Raw genomic sequence first — 22,313 nt, 5'->3', positions numbered from 1 at the left:
ACCCACTTTGTCTCATTAATATTTTTTTTAATTTGGGACAAAATTGATTCCTGCACTCATTGAACTACCATACAAATGGCAACCAAATAGTCACAAGCCAGGGCTTTGGGTGGAGGGCGGGGGGTAGTCTGTGGCTAAGCTGTGGTACTATGAATTCTTGGCTGATAAATTGTTTTTACGTTGCTGGGCGGTGGCCAAGGTCTCCAAACATGGCTAGTGAGTGTGGGTGCTTCCATTTGTGGGCGCCTAGCCTCAGACATATTAAAGGAGCCCACTTTTCAGCGGTCGGACTTTCTGAAAATCCAGCCACGAAGAGGTGTTCCAAGTTGGGCACCGGAAACAGCAGTCATTGTTTGAAAACCTTGGCCTGGGAGTTTATCTAGTTATCAGAGCATTTAGAGCTTATGTGAATGAAAGCCAAATAATGTGTGTAGTGCACTGCAACCTACCCAGATGCAGTTCTGCCTGCACAGCCCAATCCTAGCAAGTAGCCCCCGGCTGTTCCAGTTCTCGTTTGAGTAGTGTTGTGAATTGAGCTAGATAGCATTGTAGTCTTGTGCTACCACAAAATTAATATTAAATAATAATAAAGGGAAATAATACCCAGAAAGGTATTGGTTAAAAGAACAACAAACAGACAAACTCTTATTTTCCCCTGTAATATACTCCAGATCTGATCTCTGTTCCAGAGGGGACATACTGTTCTGCTAGCATGATGTAGTATGAACACCTAACATGCCCCTTTCAGGATCATGGATATGCCATATTAAAATATTTGTAATGTTCCTGCCTGTGGGCAAAAGAGGCTAGGGGTGACACTCCCAGAATTGGCAGATCCCGTGCAATTGGTGTGCACCTTCGGGTATCCTCTAAAGATAAAGGGGCTCCCCCCCCCACACACACACACACAGCTCCCTGTACTTACTTGGCAGCATGGCTCTCTGGAAGAAGCCTTTATAATCACAGTGTGCTTTATTTGAAGTAGGATTTTTCAGTCTTAATGGGAACTGAAGCAAGTGCTGTAGATATAACAATAGTAGCCGAAATGCCTTGATTGACTTTATGAAAGGGGAAAGGATACTGTAGCTTTTGAGGAGCATTTTTTCTGACTGTGAACAGACTTAACTCAGTATAAAATGTTAGCCCAAAAAAAAGTTTTTGCCCCTCTGTATGCAAAAAAAGCCCTTGTACTGCTGTCTCTGGCAATGTCTGGGGCTGTTGGAACAAAATTAGATTGGTTAGTGCTGGATCTCTCACTTCCTGCCCAGACACTTTGGCTAAACAAACCCTTTGACAGAAGTCCATTTGTTCTTGATTTGTGCATACGGGAGAAGGAGGGGTTTTGACTTTTTGTTGCTCAAATCGCCACACCCTCATTCTCTGCGTCTTCCAACGCCCAAACTGATGATATGAAAACACCAGGAAAAAGAGTATCACTTCGAACAGTTCAATTTTTTAAATTTTTTGTATTGGTTGAAGGCTACAGGATCAGAATAGGATATGGGCAGAGTTTTAGATTGTGCTAGTTCTCATGCCACAATTGGATTATAGGGCCCTTTGCTACAGAATGCAGTATATTGTGGTGCTATCTGGTTCTCCCCCTACCCTCGTGTAATTACTTGAAATGCAGCTTCTAAGTCCTGCTAAAGGCATATTGCTTTTTTGGTCAGCTGGCTCCCCTTCCCCACATAGCTCCTCCTGTCTGACAATGGAGGGAAACAGTGTGGCTTTCCCAGTGTCAGCATATTCATGGCATGCTTCTCATCTGAAAGTTTGGAATTCCTTTACAGTGAACAGTTCTGGCCTTCTTTTTGTCTGACATGAGGAAAATCTATTCCAGAAAAACAGAAGGAAATGTAATCAAGGGAGAGTTTAGAGGGGGGGTTTCCATGCTTCCTTTCCAATCTTTCCTTCCCCTACCCCCAAGCACCAAAAGGTTCTGTGAATGCCGAGTGAAATGGTCTATGCACTGCGTGCCATTTACTTCTAAGGGGCGTGCGCAAGAATTTTTTCACAGTAAATGCATTGTTAATGGAAATTCACTGTTCACTGATGCATCAAATTAAATCTGACTCCTTGTAACATCTGCAATATACTTACCCATGATGTGGGAGATGGCTACAGGTCCTGTGAAATAGGACAGCCTGCATATGTTTAAACTTGAATTATGTTATGTTTGAGATTGTTGTCACTATATTGTGTTAGATTCTAAACATTGCTGTTCTCCGTGAGGCCTGACCTAAGAATTATTGCCCAGTTAAGGGGTGATTGTGTCTTTTAACCAACACAGGTATGCCACTGAAATCCCTCGCGTAGATGCAATTGTACCAGTGTAACTGTGCTTATATGACATCTAACAAAGTGGGTATTCACCCACGAAAGCTCATGCTCCAAAACATCTGTTAGTCTACAAGGTGCCACAGGATTCTTTGCTGCTTGTGCTTATACAGGCCAGGTCTACGCTATAGATTTTTGCAAAGCCAGATTGATATTGATCACAGGTGTGAAGAAGTGTGATTTCTGACTGGCATAGCTGTGCCACCGAAAACCTCTAGTGTAGACGGAGTTATAATGGCAGAACTGAGCTTTTGCTGGTATTGCTTATTTTGCTCAGGTCAGCAAAGGGAGGAGACTGAAATAACCGAAGCCAGCAAAAGCTCACCTTTGCCAATATGAGCTGTGCCTACGCTAGGAACGTTGGCAAGTGAAATATTCTGGGGTACCTATATCAAAAAGCACTCATAGTATAGACCTAGCCAAAAGTAGAGCTTATGTTGTTTGGGGGACTTGTCGTCAGCATATTTACGCTGATACAGTTGCATCCACCCCAGATGGTTTTGCCAGTATAACTATACCCTCATCAGAAAAGCTTCTTTCATTGAATCATAGAATATCAGGGTTGGAAGGGACCTCAGGAGATCATCTAGTCCAACCCCCTGCTCAAAGTAGGACCAGTTCCCAACTAAATCATCCCAGCCAGGGCTTTGTCGAGCCTGACCTTAAAAACCTCTAAGGAAGAAGAGTCCACCACCTCCCTAGGTAACCCATTCCAGTGCTTCACCACTCTCAGAGTAAAAAAGTTTTTCCTAATATCCAACCTAAACCTCCCCCACTGCAACTTGAGACCATTACTCCTTGTTCTGTCATCAGGTACCCCTGAGAACAGTCTAGATCCATCCTCTTTGGAACCCCCTTTCAGGTAGTTGAAAGCAGCTATCAAATCCCCCCCTCATTCTTCTCTTTTGCAGACTAAACAATCCCAGTTCCTTCAGCCTCTCCTCATAAATCATGTGCTCCAGCCCCCTAATCATTTTTGTTGCCCTTCGCTGGACTCTTTCCAATTTTTCCACATCCTCCTTGTAGTGTGGGACCCAAAACTGAACACAGTACTCCAGATGAGGCCTCACCAAAGTCGAATAGAGGGGAATGATCTCATCCCTCGATCTGCTGGCAATGCCCCTACTTATACAGCCCAAAATGCCGTTAGCCTTCTTGGCAACCAGGGCACACTTTCTTTGAGTTAGTCTAGTTGCTAAACATTCACGCATCTCTTTTTAGGGAAACAAAGATGTTCCCTTGCCTCAGGTATTAAACTTTTTTTTTTTATCACCAGGGTTGAGACGTGTGAGTTTGGATAAGAACAGAGACAAACAGTTCATGTCCTATCTGCATTTAGAATGCGAAGGCTCTTGAGCCCCAAAAGACACTCTGATGTGCACATAGTATAAATTCAAATGTAGGAACTTTTTTAAAGTTCTGTATCACCTTTCAACCTGCAGTTTCAATTCTGTCACATTATTCTCATTATTTCTCACTGTTTAAGGAGGGCAGGAAAGAAACCAGCATCATAGAGAATAAGGTTCATAACACAATTCTCTACACACAGTAAGTTTAGCACAAATTTCATAGGCATTAAATCCATGTGTTAATCTTTCTCTGCCCTGGTAAGATTGACCCAGCAGATAATAAGAGCTACAAAGAACTCCTTATGGAGGCGCTACCGGTGGCTTTGTACTTAAGGTTTTGTGGAGTTTAGAGTTAAAGCAGGGTTTCGGTTCCTTTGTAATGGACGAAAAGTCGTGTTTGTCATAATCAAAATTAGGACATTTACTCGGACGGCACAAATTTGATTTTTGGGAATGTTACAAGTAAGTACATTCATTAGATTAGGAGTTCAAAGGAATTTAAAAGTTACTCTTTTGGCTGGTATCTAACTTTTTTTCCAGGTCCCTTTAACCTGTATATGGCTTTGTTTTTACACTTCAGACTTTACGTAGAAATAGATCTACATAGTATCTTATATACAGGCTTTAAGAAAAAACCCCAGCAAAGTTATCAACATTCTCCCTCATTAATATTTCTCTGTGCGCCCAGTGACTGACAAATGAAATATGTTTGTTGACAAATGAAAGGTGGGGAAGACTGTAGAACAGGGCTCTGCCTAGCTCACCAAAGCAGAATAGCTATTCTGAGAGTGCTTGACTGTCAAAGCTCAGGCCTCCTTTCCAGTTGCACATGTTCAAAGATCCTTAAAAGCAGGGCTCCTGTCCTGCACTGTTTCTGAGCTGGACACTAGTGGAGCTCTTGCCCTGTGGACATTAGGAGGCATGTAGATATTCACAGTCTGTGGCCAGCAGCAGCCTTGGGCCACACAATGGCTCATGGCAATGGGGGAGTAGTGGGGAAGTATCCTGGAAGAAATAGAAGATGTGGTATAAGAGGTCATGTGAGAAGGACGTTAGAGAATACGCTGGGAGTTAGGAGTCACTCAAATTTAAACTGGATTGGCGCTCTTAACTTTTTTTTAATATTCTGCACATACAGTTTTCTGGGGGAGCTGATAGATAGCTCATGCCTTTGAAAACTCTCATCCAGAGCCTAAACTTTTCAAAAAGTACACTACATGTTCATGGCAGTGAATAATTTAATTCCTCAAGTTTTCCATTCAACTTCCATTCATTACATGTAGTACAGCTGTAAGGCTCTGTGTGTGTGTGCATGCACATGCAAAACTGAAGTATACAGTAATAAGACCGTTTAGAAAGTTTTGATATCCAGACTCTTAAGTAGGATCAGATAATGGGAATCAAAGGAGGGGACTGGGCACTCATTACAGATTACAGTATATACAGTGTCTTGAACGCTTGGATACAGAGCATATACAGTACTATACATTTGAAATTCTCTATTTCTATTCCATTTTTTTCAGCTTGAACCTCTTCCAGAAAAAGTCTTGCAGCAGAGAGCAAATGCCAATGCAGTGCATTCCATGGAAAAAGTAATTGAGATACACAGTGAGTATATATAAGCTTGGCTCAGATAATTCTCCTTTGAGCTGTCTCAGACAACACTATTTTGACACCTCCATCATTTTAACGATGATAGTAAATAAATTCTCCCGAGGTCTGCTAGATTTACTTCAGCTGGTTTGCTGATGGTCAACGTACAGTAAACACACCCTGTGCAACCACGAGCTGAACATGCAAGATGCAGAAGTGAATAACTGTGTAAGAGTGTCTACACAGCTCACAGCAGCAAGCCTCCCAGTACAGGTTGATAGATGTGGGCTCACACTAGTGCTCTAAAAAGAGCTGTGTAGATATTGTGCTTCAGGCTGGAGCTCAGCCTCTGAAATGTCCATCCACTGGGAGGCTTAAGGCACAACTTCAAAGCCCTGTCTATGCAACTTTTCTTACCATGCTAGCAGAAGCCTGACTCACTGCCCCAGACTGTGTAGACATACCTGTAGTGTTCAGACGTGAGGTCAGACAGCAAGATGATTTGTTTATCTTTTGGTTTCCTTTCTCTCACCCTAACCCAAAACCAACTATAAACCCAAGTGATGCATTTCTCTTAGTAATCGTACACATAAAACAAATTGTGCTACTGTTGGTGAAGAAACTGAGGTTGGGGGTCATTTGTTAAAGGAACTAAACACAGGTTAAAGGTCAAGTTTCCTCCTTGTGCTGTGTGTGGTGGGATGTATGGGTAGTGCTTATGTGCAGCCTCTCATGGCTGTTAAAGAAGTTGAATTGGGAATTGTTACAGCTTCTAATTAAGACTGAACATTAATAGAAGTTAAACCCAGCGTTGGGAAGAAGTGCTGGAATTGTAGGCTTGCCTATGCTTTTAAAAATAAAATGCTGCCCTGTCAGCATGGAGCACTTTGAACTCTTGTGCTAATGTTGTTTATTTGTAGCTCCAAGAGACCCCAAGCTCAATTGGGGCCCCAATATGCCAAACACATACACACAGGAGATCCTATCCCTAGTTTAGCTTATAATCTGAACAGAGAAGACAAATTGGAGAAGGAAAGTGTTGTCCATGTTTTACAGGTAGGGAACCAAGGACCTGAGAAATAAGGGCAAAATTTTCAGAAGTGAATAATTTACTTAGGAGCTTTAAGTCACATTGGAAGTTAATTGGACTTTGGCTCCTAAACCATTTGAGTGTTTTTGAAGTTTGCCAGAGTGTCTTGCCCAAGCTCCCACAGGCAGCCTGTGGTGGAGTCAGCCCTTGAACCCGTTTCTCCAGTTCATTGCCTCAGCCACAAAACCGCTCTTCCTTTTCCCACATATTCTTCCTTAGCTCTAAATTTCTGAGGATTTTTAAGAGTCCAGCTGTCCTTGCTGCTGCTTCCTGACCTAAACCTGGCTCAGGGGTTGGTGATGTTATAAACATCTCCACAGCCAGGAATTACAAGGTTTCCAAACCGCCATGGGGCTTCAGGTGAGGAATAAGCAGCAAAAGCAGGTGAACTTTGCACTTAATATCTTCCACCTGTTTTTAACCATTCAAAGCAGAAGAGCAGTTTTATTCGCAACCAGTGATTCAGCTCTGGTTTTGGATCCAAAGTTCGATTAGAAGGATGCTGGTGAAGCATATTCAACAAAGTCTTCAGCAGCGCTGGGCAGAAGTTCGTTTTCGCGTGTTTCTTCCAGCACTGAATGACCATAGAATCCAGGGTTCTTGGCAGACAGTAATTCTGACTTCGACTGTGTTAACCTGTCAGCCTCCTCATTCCACTTTCATTTTAAATGCACCTTATTGTCTGAAGGAAACAAACGGGGATAAAATCCTGACCCTCCCCAACCCTCAAGCCAATAGCAAAATTCCCACTGATTTCAGTAGTACCAAGATTTTACCCTGATTTCCAAGAAACTGCTTCGTTAAGAGGACGTTCCATTGTGCTGTGCCCAGATGTAAAGTTCAGACATACTGGAAAAATTGTTGCCTCTAAATACTTCAAATGTCTTAGCAAACAAACTGTTTGAGCTAATTATATGCTGGTTTACATAGCTACAGTAAACACTTACTTGAAAGCAGATCTTTATTATGACAGCACCACTGTGATAACATATGTTAACAAAGCAGCATGGCACTAAAGCCAGATATCAGCTAATAACTGTACTGTTGCTGTAGAATTAGCCAGACTGTTTATCACTGTGAATCATCATAGTTACAATGTAGAAGTAAACTGGCTTTTCCATATGGAGAACTACTCAGCTTCTCGCTTCAGGAGGCCATCATTACCTCCAGGTTGGCCAGCATATTTATCAGATAACCAGATCTTCAGACTGAGCACTCATGTACCAGATTCCTTTCCGCAGCTCTTGATACTAAATTGGTCACGGTGATGATTTTAAAACCATGTCTGTATTCCAGTTTTCTTGTCACCAGGGCTGCAAAATTACTGTGGTATTTTTCCCCTCACTATGTTGTGAGCCATAAAAGCATATGAAGAAATACACTAAAATTGCTGATGAACTGTTCCGTTTTTTGAACCATGATCTCTCCCTCTGTCTAAGACTTTGGGCTGCACCTCTCTGCTGGCAAATACTAGAGGCAGTTCAGACTTATCCATGGGTCTCTGGATGCTTTGCCACCTTGACAAAGGTTTTTCTGACCATGCAGACAGAGCAGTGGTGCAGCACTCCTGCCTTTATCTGTTGCTAATTTGGATTTGGAAGCCAGACTTTGGGGTAGCATGGGGTAGTATCCTCCACTTCATCTCATCCCCAGTCTGTGGGGAAGGTACTTTTTCATGGATAATCCTCTGAACTGAACCACACTAAGTCTGTAACTTCTGTGTCTCTTTTCCCCACTTCCCCCCCACCTCACCCCCGGCCCAAACTCAGCATGATCAGCTCGGCTGAATGGAGCAGGCAAAGGCCAAGAGATGTTCCATGTGTGAGGGGAGCCGTGGAAAGGGAGCTCTGTTCCAGTTCCTCCCAGCCCACAGCTAGGGGAAGGAGCACAGAGTCTGGATGGCTTGCTGGGGGTCTCTGCATCCTCCCACATCAGCCAAGACTCGGGTTACCATATTTCAGGCTCTCAAAAAGAGAGCACTGGGAGGGGGGATACACTGGGGGAGCTGGAGGGGAGTGCCTGCAGGAGGAGTACTCACTGGAGGAGGGGGAGGGGCAGTGTCGCTCCCTGTCAACCAGCTGGCGCAAGCCCAGGATGCAGCGACAGCTGTCAGTCAGTGCCTCCCTGTGGGACCCTTACCCCAGGGCTGCGAGCTGGGGGCCTGCGTGGGCGGGAGCTGGCAACTGTGGCTACAGGGGAATGGACCAGTCAGCTGTTGATGCAGGAGAGGGACCAGTCGGGAAACGTACCAATCAAAGCTTTTTCTAAACTGCAATGTCTGCTCAGAAACCCCCCTGGACATTGCATGTTTGAAAAATCTGCCCAGACAGAGGACGGAGGCTCAAAAAAGAGGCAATGTCCAGGAAAACCTAGCCAAGGCTGCTCCAGTGCCACCCCTTCAAGAACCTCACCACCAGGCTGCAGCTCCCTGCTGCAACCCTGAGAGTGGGAGAGCCTGCCATTAATTAGTACAGATTCAGGCTGTATTTACTTTTCCTTGTAGGCTGCATAAGGCTTAAGGAAGAAGGGTGAATGTGTCTTCCACACACAAACCCAAGCCCCTTCATAGGCTCTGGAGAGGAGGGATGAGACAGGCTCAGATGTGGTTGCGTTTAATTGGTAGGTGATATGATTCCTATATGTGTAGAGAGAGCTTTTCAAAAGTGCCCAGCGTTGGTTTTGAAATACCAGTGGGAGTTTTAGGAAAGGCTTCAATGGGAGCTCAGATAGGCCAATGCTGAGTGCTTTGAAAATCTTGCCCATAATGTTTCAAATGTCAGGCTCTGTCTGAATGCAAGATCATGGTGACACTGAAAGCACCAAGCCCTGAGCCTGCTCACTTCTCATAATAACTAATAACATCATAACTTTGTGGTACAGCAGCTGGCCTAACAGCCTGGTTTTATCCTATGTCTCACTTAGGCAAGTATTGGCATTCACTCCAGCGTTACTCCTCCACAGTGGGGTACTCCTTGATTGAGGCACAGAAGTGTGAGACTGAAGAAGCAGAAACAGTAACAGCCATGGCATCTCTGTCAGTGGGTGTGAAGCCAGCTGACAAGAGGTGAGTTCCCTTCAATTCCATCAGTCTAACAGATCTCAGAGATGGAAGCTGTTAGTAGTGAGGACAATAATATATGTAACCTTCTGGTGATGCAGTGCAGAGTCTGACTTCATCTTTTTGTCATTTCCTTTTAACTGAACACGTTCCCAGTATCGTCAGGGTAATTATTTCAACAGTGAGTGGCTCCTGCCCCTCTGTTTTATTACACCCTCTCAGACTAGCCAGGAGAATGGTGACAGTGCCAACCATGTCTTACTACGTTATACTGGTCCAAAGCAGCCGAGCACACGTGTTCATCAAGACTGGAGGGGAGTCAATTCTTCAGTGCAATGATGTTGAACTTTAGAAAACTTGGAGAAATGCTGCTCTTTCCACCTGTAGCAGACTCTCCAAAAAGTTTAAAAGTTTAATTCTTAACAGCCTGGGTGAGTAAAACTTACATGGGTTGGTAGGGGAGGGTTCGCAAACTGGGTTTTAGTGGGAGTTTTGAGGAAAACACCCATTAGTGCACTAGAGAAAGCGTAACACTTTTGTACACAGCACACTGTAAATTTCTCATCCTTGTCATACCCCTACCCCTTTTTCTTTTTCTCCTTCCCCCCATCCTGCCTCCTTTGGGTGAAATTGTTTACAGACCAGATGATGAGCCCATGGAAGAGGAGCCTCCCCTGTAGCATTCACCTTTGAGCTGGAGTTCTCCTGTTTGTTCGTCTTTGTCTTGAAGCTCTGCCAAGAAGCTTTCTCCTGTTACTCCTGCGTCCTGTCATGGTTTTCTTACAGAATACAGAAGGGACAACCAGGTGTAAAACACAGCAACAGAAAAATCTCTCCAAATAGATAGATATACACATGTACAGTATATACAGAAAAGGAAAAACGCTAGTGAAGAGCAGCAGTGTTGAAGACAAGCACGTATGCTGGGCGCTCTTCCTCTGGTTCTCAATGGAAGCCGTAAGGGGAACAAAGCCCATGAAAGTCTTTGGCAAAGTTGTCAGGTTTTTTTCTGAAAAAAATAATTAAATCAAAGATTCAACAACACAAAAACAAACAAACTTCATTTAAAACTGGTGCTTAAAGTTTGATTACCCACAATTCAGCAATCTCCTTTTGAACCACTCAACTCATCTTGTAGTTTTGTTTCTTGGATTTTTTTTTAAATGGCTCTCACCTACCTGTGAGTCAGACATTCTCTTCAAAACCAGAACAATGCGAGATGGTGTATTTTTAATGGGGAGGGTGGGGGAAAGAGGACTAGTCTATATATATATAGTCTTATATAGACACACACACATTGAAAAAAATACAAAAAAAAAAAAGAGGAAATGGAGCTCAGAAGGAGTCGGCTTTAGTAACTCCAAAGCCATCTGAAAATGAGTTTGTGCCTTTTTTTTAACTGAGCTGATGGATTTGGTGCAGCTGGATATTCTGAAGTTTGAGGAACAATGCCTTAAGAAAAAGAACAGCAGCAGTTTGTCAACATATTTCCTCTGGGAAAGCCAAGAACTGTCATCAGGAAGGAAGACTGGTTTGTGCTGGCATGATTACTGGAAGCAGGCATCAGCTGGATAGAGCATCTCCAAAACTGTCTAAAGTTTCGATTTTTTTGTTTTGTTTTATTGCCGTGGGAAAAAAATTAAGGTAGTTGCCAAGGAAGTGGCAAATACTGTTGGATCTTTGAAATTCAAACAATTTTGAAAACAAATTTTCAAACATTTTCTCTCTCAGACATTATGTAGAAATTGAATTTACCAATCTGGTTGTTGAAGCATGCAATAGACACAACTGCAGTTTTAAGATTGGAATGCTTTTCATTAAAAGCAACTAGCATGAGATACTGCTTAAATTGTTAGGTATAAATATATATATATATATATGTGTATAATGTATATTACAAATGTATTCCAAGCTTAGAAATCTGATTCTTATGAATTATTGATAAATATTTATAATGCATTTATATAAAATAAATATATATAATAAATGCAGACTATAAAAGTAGCCATTGAAAGGTCCCTAGTGAAAGATTTATTAATTGGAATTGGTGCTTTTGGAGAGGGATCTAGTTTGAAACTTGAGCATTTTCAGACTACAGTTTGGAAAGTTTTCAGACCACCAACACATTAGCCACTGGGCAACTACCCTAAACATTTGTATTTTAATTTAAGGTTTTCTAACAAAAAATGAGTTTTTAAGCAAGGATTATGAATTTGCTGTTAATTTTTATATTGATATTTCACAAAAACCCTAAAGAAGCCTTGTTTGTGTGACTCTTACATTTATTTTACATTTGGCAGTTGTTTTTCTGAATGGTAACAATGTCAACATTTTTCTTCCCTAATTTCATGCGTGTACATTACTTTCTGTGGGGGTGGGGGTTAAGTCTTTTGTACAGCGAGCAGCTTTCCACAAGTGTAAGGAACTGTTGCAGGTTGCCAGAGTTTATTTTCAGAAAGCGTGCATTTAACTAAAAGAGGGGAATCCAATGGTCTCTTGTATGATACCAATGATTGTATATTTCCTCAGTTCTGTGATAGAAGCTGTGTAAAGAAAATAAGAGTTTTACCTTAAGCATAGTAGTATTACAATGGGTGATGTATCATATCCTCCATGTGGATTGTGGCAAGGATTATATATGGCATTAGTAGCTACCATGTTGAAGGCTTGCCAGACACTATTGAGGCAACTAGCATTCACACACACACACTAAGCATCTTTCTGAACCACCATTGTTAGAAATGTAATTTTAGTCCTCCAAAGAACTTTTTTTTTTTCAAATTTATTTTTAAGATGAAGTCACTGTTGGGTGAGAGAGTTTAATCTTCAGCTCCATTGATTTTTCCCTGTTGCCTTTCGGAGCTGGCCCTCAGTATAAGCAGATAATCCTTGAGTTGTGGAGTTAGGTGACTAAAGGAGACCAAATTGACACGTGTACCTTTTCAAAGAAGAGTAGGAGAGCACAGATCCCTTATCTGAACAACCAGGGGTATTTTTAATTTTTTTTATTATGACAACTGATGGTCATTTTATTACTTATTTTCCAGTTCTTGAAGTAGCTGTTTTTCATTCCATTCAGAACATACTAAATTCAGGCTTGTGTTTCAGAATTTGAAACATACCATGCAAGTGCAAGAGGGTTCTTTGCTTTGTTTTATAATGCAATTTAATAAACAGACACTACTGTATTTGAGTTTTTGCTAACCCAAGTACATTTAAAATTATGAAACGTTTTGGTTATTAGAACTGTCTTCAGCATATTCTAACAGTAAGGTTTATATATAAAAATGCAAAAAATGTGTATGCATTGTTTTTTTAAATGACCACTTTGCTGCTGTGATCTAAAACGTAATTTGGCTGTGGAATCCTGTGATTTCATATTTTAAATCATTTACCAATTCATAAATGTTGGCAATATCAACATATACATGATACCTTTTGTATCCAGACCTTCGTAACCTTTTTATTTTTCTTAATTAACAATTTTAGTATCACTTGTAGAAAATATTTGTGTTCCTCTTTCCTTGTGAACAATTGCTGACAGATTGAGTTGATTTCTTTTAAATTAGATGATTGGCAATAGCCTGAAATATTCAGTACCCTTGTCACTTTTAAGATGCATTGTTCATTTATTTCAAATCATTTCACTAAGTTATTACCAGCAATGGAAAGACTTACCAAGACTTTACAAGTCGTCCGTCTACTCCAAAGTCTAGATCACTTGGATTGGCTAAAACCTTACTTGCCTAAACCCACTCAACAGGCCACATCTGGGTGCTCTGTGGCCTGTCTGACCTTGACTGTTACAGATAGAAGGGAAAGGAGGTCCTCGTTTTGGAGACCACCATTTTTTCACCCCTTGAGCTTTTGGCCTCTTCATTTCAGTAGCCTTCTAAGAGAATGTGGGTCAGTGAGCATCCAGTCCTGAGGGGAATGCTAGCAAACTCTCTGGAGTAGCCACCAAAGAGGTGCATTGCAAGGAGATTCAATGAGCACTCATTCCCTTTCCTTACTACTTCCCCTCCTGAACCCAAGCAGGATGCACTTCAGCTCCACCAGCAAGAGACCAGAAGTTGTGCATCATTTTGTAGCCAAGCCTTTGGGGTGGCCCAGTACAATAATAATTTTTTTCTTTTGCCTGTTTGTTTGGAAACGAAGCAACATCTTCAAATTGTCTTACAGAGAAGCAAGTCCCAGTTTGCAGTACACAATTGATCATTTTGTTTTTACTTTCAATACAAAACATTCCTTTATTAGTCGCAGTCATGCGTTCATTCCATTCTTCCTTTTTGTAACTTTTTGGGCCCACATGTTTTATGGGCATTGATATATATAAATATATATATATAAATATATATGAATATATTTTTTTAAGTTTCCTACACCTTGAGGTTGCATGGTCTGTAAGGTTGGCATGTCTTTATATTGTATACAGATTTTGCACGCCAAACTTGGCAGCTTTGAAAAAAAATTCCCCTCTTGTGGGATCAGCAGTGACAAAAGTTGAGGCAATTTTCTGTCAAACACACACGCAGTATGGAAGGAGAGTGGAGGTCGGGGGAGTTGCATCTTACTGAACTGAAGAAATTGTGCTTTTTATTGTAAAGAGATAAATAAAAAGGACTACTTAAACATTTCTCATTTTAAGAAGAAAAAGTTTATCTAGCACTTGTGACTTACCAATAATGGAGTTTATTGTATTTATGTGGCAAACAGTGTTTTAGGGAAACTACACAGAACACGCAAAGTAAACTGCCTATGTCAATTTAAAACAAAAATTTGGGTTTTTTCTTTTTGTTGATTTTTGTTTTGTTTTCTCTGGGAGGGCGGGGAGTTGGGCGCGTCCCTTTGTTAACACATCTAGTCATTCATTCTGAGAAAAAAAGGATGTAAGGCGTTAAGTCTTCAGCACAGCTGTGTTAACTTTTTTAATGACTTTGAAATGTCTCACTAGATTTCACTTTAAACAGTCGTGTACTGTGCAAACACTGTGGTTTAAAATAAGACTTTACATCAAAAGGAATAAAAAACATTTCTTCATTGTGACGAAGCTGGGCTTGTTCTCAGCTCTGCTTCATGTACTTTGATATTGATGAAAAAGTATCCTATTGAAAGAAAATAAATAAACACTTTTCTGTGCTCCATAGTGGAGGCGCTATTTTCCAATTTATGAGGATGACAAACTTATATATATAATATATATATATATATATATAAAAAAATATAAAAAGGGGGGGATGGGTTTGATCATTATTCACCCAAGAGCTTATTACAGATATGTAGTATCAAAGTTGTAACTATATTATATTCTACTTTATACCTATACATGCTCAGTATGATGTCACCATTGGTAGCAGCTACCGGTTTACTCTGTAATTTAGACACAATTTCACTCTTATTGTATGGACCCTACTTTAAGTGATGGTAGCATTCTTTGTGCTAAAATTTTCTAATGGTCCTTTCTTTTACTTGGTGGAGTTGGAATTTATTTTTCTCATTCTTGTTTTTGTTTTTTTTGTTTTGTTTTTGTTTTGTTTTTTTTACTGGCCAATGGTGTCTTTCTCTGACAGTACCAACTTCAATTTCAACTTTATTAGGAGTCCAGTATTTTGTACCACATTATGACAACTTGTTATTCTTGTGGTGTAAATAAAGAGAAAAAGTTAATTATAGTACCATCTTTGTTTCTGCTAGTGATCTTCTTCATAGCTGATGTCTCCTATTTAATTGCTTGGATCAGTCTTGTTGCCCGACCATCAGAGGCATAGTAACTGTTCCGCCTGGTTCAATGTTTTCCAAATATTTCTTGGTCTAACAAAAGAAGTTCTGATATTCTGCTTGCAGCAATGGTTGATCATTTGAGTCAGTAGACATTTAAACATATTTCTTATTACTAGTGAACTGAATGTAAAATTTCTGAGGTTAAACTCACAATTATGTGTGCTGTATATCTTAAGAGGTATATTCCCCCAAAAGGTGTTAATGAAACTATCTGTATGTGCATCAGTAAGAGAATATACCACTGAGGCAATAAATTAAGCATTTATAATGTGTAAGAAAGTACTTCAGAACAGTGAATGCCACAAAACAACACTTGCTGTGTTAGTCTCAGAATGTAGGCCTTGATCCTGCAAACACTCATACATGTGCTTAACTATCCACACATGAGTAGCTCCATTGAGTTCACAGTGCATGAAGTTAAATATGTATGGGTGTTTGCAGGATCGGGGCCTTCATTTTCTCCCAAAACTTTTTCAGCTAGAAAGTCTGTCTTTCCAGATCTCTTGTGCAATTCTTAAAGAAGAAAATGAATACAACCAACATACATGCTACTCAGAAAACTTACCGGCCCCTTTTAATAAATCCTGTGTACTGTATGCAAACATGCAAACAAGTTGTGTATACAACTTATGTAGACTTATAATAATTTTAAAATTGTTCTTAAAGAAGCCTGCTACAGCGTTAAAACAACTGCCAATGGATGTGCTCTCAAAAACAAAAATGTCTTGCTGAAATTAATGGGCAAAGAGGCACAAGTGTTTGCCTTTTATTGAATATTATGGGGCCATACGCTGTAGTTCTGGGGTTACAGAAGAGATCTGAAACAGAGCAGAAACACAACAAATGGTGTTTAACAGTGGCACTTCTGTAAGACAAAGTTCCTCCGGGAGATAGAGGGCTTCGTTGAAGATCGTGGCGGGGTGAGTAGATATAGTGCGTCTGCAGTTTTCAATGCTTATGACTCAAAGGTTTATTTTCATACACGAATGGGTGCTTAACATGAGACTTCATTCTGCATCTTTACCACAAAGCCAGTGAAGTTGCTGGTCTGTTCAGAGGTCAGTTAGCTCATCAATTCACTGGACACGTTCCCATTGAAGTCAATTTCTTATTCCCCATTGGCTTCAATGGGAGCATAGTTAGGCCAACATTGGGTGCTTTTGAAAATCCCACCCATAATCTATAACCTTATATCCTAGAGGTCATGCACCAACGTTAACCTCCTACCCACATATTTTCCAAACAGGAAGATAGTTAACCCAATTAGGTCATCTTCTGTTCATGATCACATATAGAAACCTAGGAGGAGGAAGAGTCTCCTATCAATGTTCAAAAAAACTATCATGAAATACCATAGTCATGCAGCCTTCTGAAGGTATTCTGCATCAGCTGCAATAAAACAGAACACATAATTTCACCACATAAGTGTGAAACACATGCCAGAATGAGGCATGAAGCAGGCAATAATGGTGATTATAGATAATGAAAATCTTCAAAGAGAGCATAATCTACCTCAGAGTTCTCTAGAGTGCCCATTACTGGAGTACAGAAGTGCTTCCCAAGTCAATTAAGTCTGCATGACAAAGTTCCTCGCAGGCCTCTTGTGGCTTCTGCTCTTCCATGGTAGATGAGGCTCTGCCTGGGGTATTTCCTGTGCCCATTCCCTCCCTCAATAAATTTGGCTCTGGTGAGAGAGTCTTGCAGCATGGCCCAAAAGTGGTCAGGCTCTAGATTAATCTAATCTTGAGAAAATTGTTCCACAGCCCAATCCCATCAACAAAGAATGTCCTCTCTGATTCTCATGTTTCGCCTTGAGTGCTGCAAGATGCATTATCCTAGTGGAGCTGGCTGCCATGGTGGGTTGTGCCTGTAAATGTAGTCATTGATGGAGCCAGGGGGTAACCTGTTGATGGCCTGGAAGATCAAGACTAAGAGCTAGCCATGGGAGCCAGGGAAGGGATGAGAGCACAGGACTGTGGCATTCACAGTGGCTAATCCCACTGAGGACAGGGGCTGCTCCTGGGGCCTCCGCATTGCAATCACCTTCACACCCAGGTAGAGTTACAGCAGTCCAGTCTAGAGGTTTCTAATGCATGGCTCACCGGGCCCAGGTGTCTGCTGAACAGCAGGGGTGAAGATTCCTGGGGAATTGGAGCCAGAAGGGACTCAACACTACAGAAGCTACTTGTAATCTTGATATGAAGTCAAACAGGACCTTGAAGTTTCACAGATTCCCCCAGTGGAAGGTGGAGTGTGGGCATGAGGATTGTAAAATGGTCATTTTTCTGGATAGTTTCACCCTCCCCTTCTGACCAGCTTCACTTTGGACTTGTCTGGGTTGTTTTTCTGTCAGCTATTCTTCAGCCAGATGCTGATCTCCTCATCTAGGCATTGTGGTGGTGCTGATTAATTTTCAGAACAGGTTTCATCAAGGTGGAGTTGACAGCAAAGTCCATGGGCTCCCACCATCTTTCTACGCAGTTTAATGTAGACGTTGAAGGGCAAGGGGGAGACTCTAGATCCTGGGATTCGGCAGGTGCAGCTTTGGGAAAGGAAGAAGAGCAGTTGCCCATTGCTCTACTGGCTCATGCTGCAGAGAATGGCTGGTGCTATTGTAATACTGCCCTGTGAAAGCAACTTTAAGATTGCTACCCAGGTCACCAACTTTCATGATTTTGTCAAAAGGCTTGCAATATTATTTGGTGTCTTTTTCTTAAAGCCCCAGCTCCTGGAATCATGTGACACTGAGAATTGCATTTAAAAATAAAAATAAGTTTATAGCCCTCATGATAGCAGGGAAGAGCTTGAAAATGCAACTTCTAAAGGGCTAAACCTAGAAGGCAAATAAAAAAACCCTTCAAGTTTATTTAAATCTCATGATTTCTTTTAAAAAGAATCTCACAATTTCTTGGGGCTCAACTCGTTATTTCTGAGGACTTAGGGACAGGCTAGACTTCCATTCCTTGCTGAACTGGAATTTAATGAGTTTGAAAGGTGCTATTTTCCAATCTGAGGATGACAAATATATATAAAGGGGGGGAATGGGTTTGAACAGAGAAATGCTCAGCTAAGGTAAGGCCTTTGTATATCCAGTTCCCCGCCTGGAACCTCAAATGTCACAATAAAAATTTCACAGGCGAGGTCATCCATCACACAAGACAATCACACAACCTTAACTCAGTGTGAGGATGCTAGTAGGACAGGAAACATTACCCTACTGTCTGTCCACGTTGAGACCCTGATTTCCATAATGTATGAGCAACTCACTCACTCACTCATGCCTGTCACCCCAATCGGGGTATGGGCCGCCAACAACAGATCTCCAGAGTCCTCTATCCTGGGCCATTCATTCTAACTGGTTCCAGGTATAGCCCATTTTTTTGCTTTCAGCCTGAAGGTCACGTCGCCAGGTGTTTCTTGGACGGCCTCTTTTCCGCTTGCCTTGGGAGTTCCACCGCAGTGCCTGTCTGGTGATGTTAGTTGGCTGCTTGCATAGTGTATGTCCTATCCAACCCCACCTCCTGATTTCTTCCTCTGCTGGGAGTTGACAGGTCCTCTCCAAGAGGTGGATGTTACTGATGGTGTCTGGCCAGCAGATCTGGAGAATCCTTCTGAGACAGCTATTTATGAAGGTCTGGATCTTCCTGATGGTTGTTTTGGTTGTCCTCCAGGTTTCAGCTCCATACAGTAGGACTGATTTCACATTGGAGTTGAACAGTCGAATTTTTATTGCCAAAGACAGCTCTCTGGAGCTCCAGATGTTCTTGAGCTGTAAGAAAGCTGCTCTTGCCTTACCAATCCTTACTTTGATGTCTGCGTCTGTGCCATCCTGCTGGTCGATGATGCTACCTAGGTAGGTGAAGGACTGCACTTCTTCCAGGGGGCTTCCATTCAGTGTGACTGGGTCATTGCTAGTAGAGTTAATCCTAAGGATGTTGGTCTTGTCCTTGTGAATGTTGAGGCCAACCTGTGATGACATGGCTGCCACTACGTTGATCTTCTCTTGCATCTGCTGTTTACTGTGCGAAAGGAGTGCAAGGTCGTCAGCAAAGTCCAGGTCATCAAGCTGGGTCCACAACATCCACTGGATTCCATTCCTACGCTCGTAGGCGGATGTCTTCATAATCCAATCGATGACGAGGAGAAAGAGAAGTGGTGACAACAAGCATCCTTGCCTGACTCCAGATCGCACCTGGAAGCTGTTAGTAAGCTGCCCTCCATGGATCACTCTACAGTGTATACCGTCATATGAGTTCTTGATTAGGTTGACCACCTTTGCTGGGATGCCGTAGTGCCAAAGGAGCTTCCAGAGGGTCTCTCGATCCATGCTATCGAACGCTTTCTCATAGTCAACAAAATTGATGTACAACGAGGAGTTCCATTCTATAGACTGCTCGACTATGATGCGAAGCATTGCTATCTGGTCCGTGCATGATCTGTTCTGCCGGAAACCTGCCTGTTCGTCTCGTAGCTGTGGATCGACGGCATCCTTCATTCTCTCTAAGAGGACTAGGTTGAAGACCTTCCCTGGCACCGACTGGAGTGTGATTCCTCTATAATTGGCACAGTTGCTAAGGTCTCCTTTCTTGGGGATTTTGATGAGATATCCCTCTTTCCAGTCTCCCGGAATCACTTCTTCTTCTCATATCTTCTCAAAGAGGGGGTACAGCATTTCCACTGAAGCATTCAGGTCTGCTTTCAGGGCCTCTGCTGGGATGTCATCAGGTCCAGCCGCCTTCCTATTCTTCATCATGGTGATGGCTTTTCTGATCTCGTCTCTGGTTGGTTTATCGCAATTAATTGGGAGGTCCTCGTTAGCTGAGTTGAATATGAGCAACATAGACTCTTTAAGTGTAAAAGGAAACACCATTCTGAGATGTTCAGACTCTATGGAAATAAGGGCCCTCTAAATACCTGGATAAATCCCTCTTCTTTGTGAATAACAGGGCACCTGGTTTCACTTACTCTTCTGCTGGCTCACTTGTCTCTGTCTGTAACAAGTTGAAGAAGGAATTAAGAGACTCTCCTTCACTCTCTTCAGTCTCTTTCTCCCCTTGCTGACTGAACACCCACCCAATAGCTGTTGGGCAGATCTCAGCAAGGAGAGCAAGGGACAGACCTTTTAAATGCTAATGGCTTTTCTGGTTTTTCAATTTTCATCTAAATCCAGTAGGATTCTGTCCACTGATGCCTACAACATTCCCTGACATTTTGGAATTGATTGGGTGCAGCATTTGGAAATCATAGAACTGAAAGGGATCTTGAGAGGTCGTCTAGTCCAGCCCTCTGCATTCATGGCAGGACTAAGTATTATCCAAACCATCCCTGACAGGTGTTTGTCCAACCTGCTCTTAAAAATCCCAAATGATGGAGATTCCATAACTTCCCTAGGCAATTTATTTCCAGTACTTAACCACTCTGACAGGAAGTTTTTCCTAATTTCCAACCTAAACCGCCCTGGCTGCAATTTAAGCTCATTGTTTCTTGTCTTATCCTCAGAGGTTATCATGTGTGATGGGGCAAGGCCAGATGGCTACAGTAAAGTACTGAGGAACAGGCATGTTAGCCCCAGGCTAAACAAATCCCTAGTACCGTGGTAACCAAATGGCAGTTGCTCCAGGTTAATCAAGGCACCTGAGGCCAATTAAGATCTTTCTAGAAGGCAATGGAGATAGCTACATTGATTAGAACCCCTGCAGCCAATCAAGGCAGGCTAATCAGGGCACCTAGGTTTAAAAAGGAGCTCACTCCAGTCAGGCGGGGAGGAGCCAGAGGAGAGGAAGCGCGTGTGAGGAGCTGGGAGCAAGAGGCACAAGGAGCTGAGCGTGAGAGGGTGTGCTGCTGGAGGATTGAGGAATTATCAGACAATCAAGCATTATCAGACAGCAGGAGAAAGGTCCTGTGGTGAGGATAAAGAAGGTGTTTGGAGGAGGCCATGGGGAAGTAGCCCAGGGAGTTGTAGCTGTCATGCAGCTGTTACAGGAGGCACTATAGACAACTGCAATCCACAGGGCCCTGGGCTGGAACCTGGAGTGGAGGGCGGGCCCGGGTTCCCCCCAAACCTTGCAACTCCTGATCAGACACAGGAGGAGTTGACCCAGACTGTGGGTTCCACCAGAGGGGAAGATCACTGAGGTGAGCAAATCTGCCAATAAGCACAGGAACCACAAAGGTAAGGGAAGAACTTTGTCACACATGTTACATCTAAACAGACAGAGAAATTAAAACATTAAGAACAGCCATACTGGGTCAGATTGATGGTCCCTCTAGCCCAGTATCCTGACTTCCCACAGTGGCCAGGGCCAGTTGTTTCAGAGGGAATGAACAGAACAGGTAATCATCAAGTGATCCATTCCCTGTCACCCATTCCCTGGCAAATGGGTGGCGAGGAACACTTCAGAGCATAGTTTTGCATCCCTGCCCATCCTGCCTAATATTGATGGATCTATCCTCCATGAATTTATCTAGGTTTTTTTTAACCTTCTGGCCTTCATAACATCCTCTGGCAGAGAGTTCCACAGGTTGACTGTGCATTGTGTGATGAAACATTTCCTTTTATTTGTGTTAGACCTGCTGCCTATTAATGTCATTTGGTGGCCCCTAGTTCTTGTGTTATGAGAGGGAGTAAATAACACTTCCTTATTTACTTTCTCCACACCCATCATGATTTTTTTAGACATATCACCCCTTAGTCCTTTCTTTTCCAAGCTGAGACATCCCAGTCTTATTAACTTCTCATCATAACACCATTAAGTTGCATGCAGAGCCTGGCCTTGTTTGGCCAATAATGTATTTAAATGTGGTGTTATAGGAGTATGCTTTATCTGCATAGAAGTTAAAATCGTTAATGAGTTGCCAGTAGATGGCGCTCAAGAAGAGGCAGCGTCATCCGTCGGCATCAAAGACGGGTTACTACTTGTTCTGCACGTGTGGTTTCCTTTGGACAGCTGTTTACATCAGCTCTTAACAGAAAGCAGCCCTCCAAAGAAGTGAAAACACATGTTTGTTTAGTTTCATTTTAGCAAGTGCATGCAGGCAAGAATAGCATCAGACTCGGGGTTCACTATGAGACATACAATAGGTGAAAAGGCAGGAGTCAGCAGTG

At 42.2% G+C, this 22,313-nt stretch overlaps 1 protein-coding gene and 1 pseudogene across 8 annotated transcripts in view; both read left to right on the top strand.

The window, feature by feature from the left end:
* The window catches only part of HDAC4 (histone deacetylase 4), a 428,143-nt gene extending 413,041 nt beyond the window's left edge, over positions 1-15,102 (top strand). For all 8 annotated transcript variants that reach the window (XM_050969402.1, XM_050969401.1, XM_050969399.1 and 5 more), the window contains 3 exons: positions 5,210-5,294; positions 9,292-9,433; positions 10,068-15,102. In XM_050969402.1, coding sequence (XP_050825359.1) covers positions 5,210-5,294; positions 9,292-9,433; positions 10,068-10,107 — 267 coding nt within the window. In that variant the 3' untranslated portion in view covers positions 10,108-15,102. The remainder of the gene's footprint in view (positions 1-5,209; positions 5,295-9,291; positions 9,434-10,067) is intronic.
* Positions 13,964-15,195, top strand: LOC127030060 (uncharacterized; annotated as a pseudogene).
* Positions 15,196-22,313: the final 7,118 nt, after the last annotated feature.

Source organism: Gopherus flavomarginatus, chromosome 10 (genome assembly GCF_025201925.1).
Source record: "Gopherus flavomarginatus isolate rGopFla2 chromosome 10, rGopFla2.mat.asm, whole genome shotgun sequence".
Classification (NCBI taxonomy): Eukaryota; Metazoa; Chordata; order Testudines; family Testudinidae; genus Gopherus; species Gopherus flavomarginatus.
This window is presented reverse-complemented; position numbering and strand designations above follow the sequence as displayed.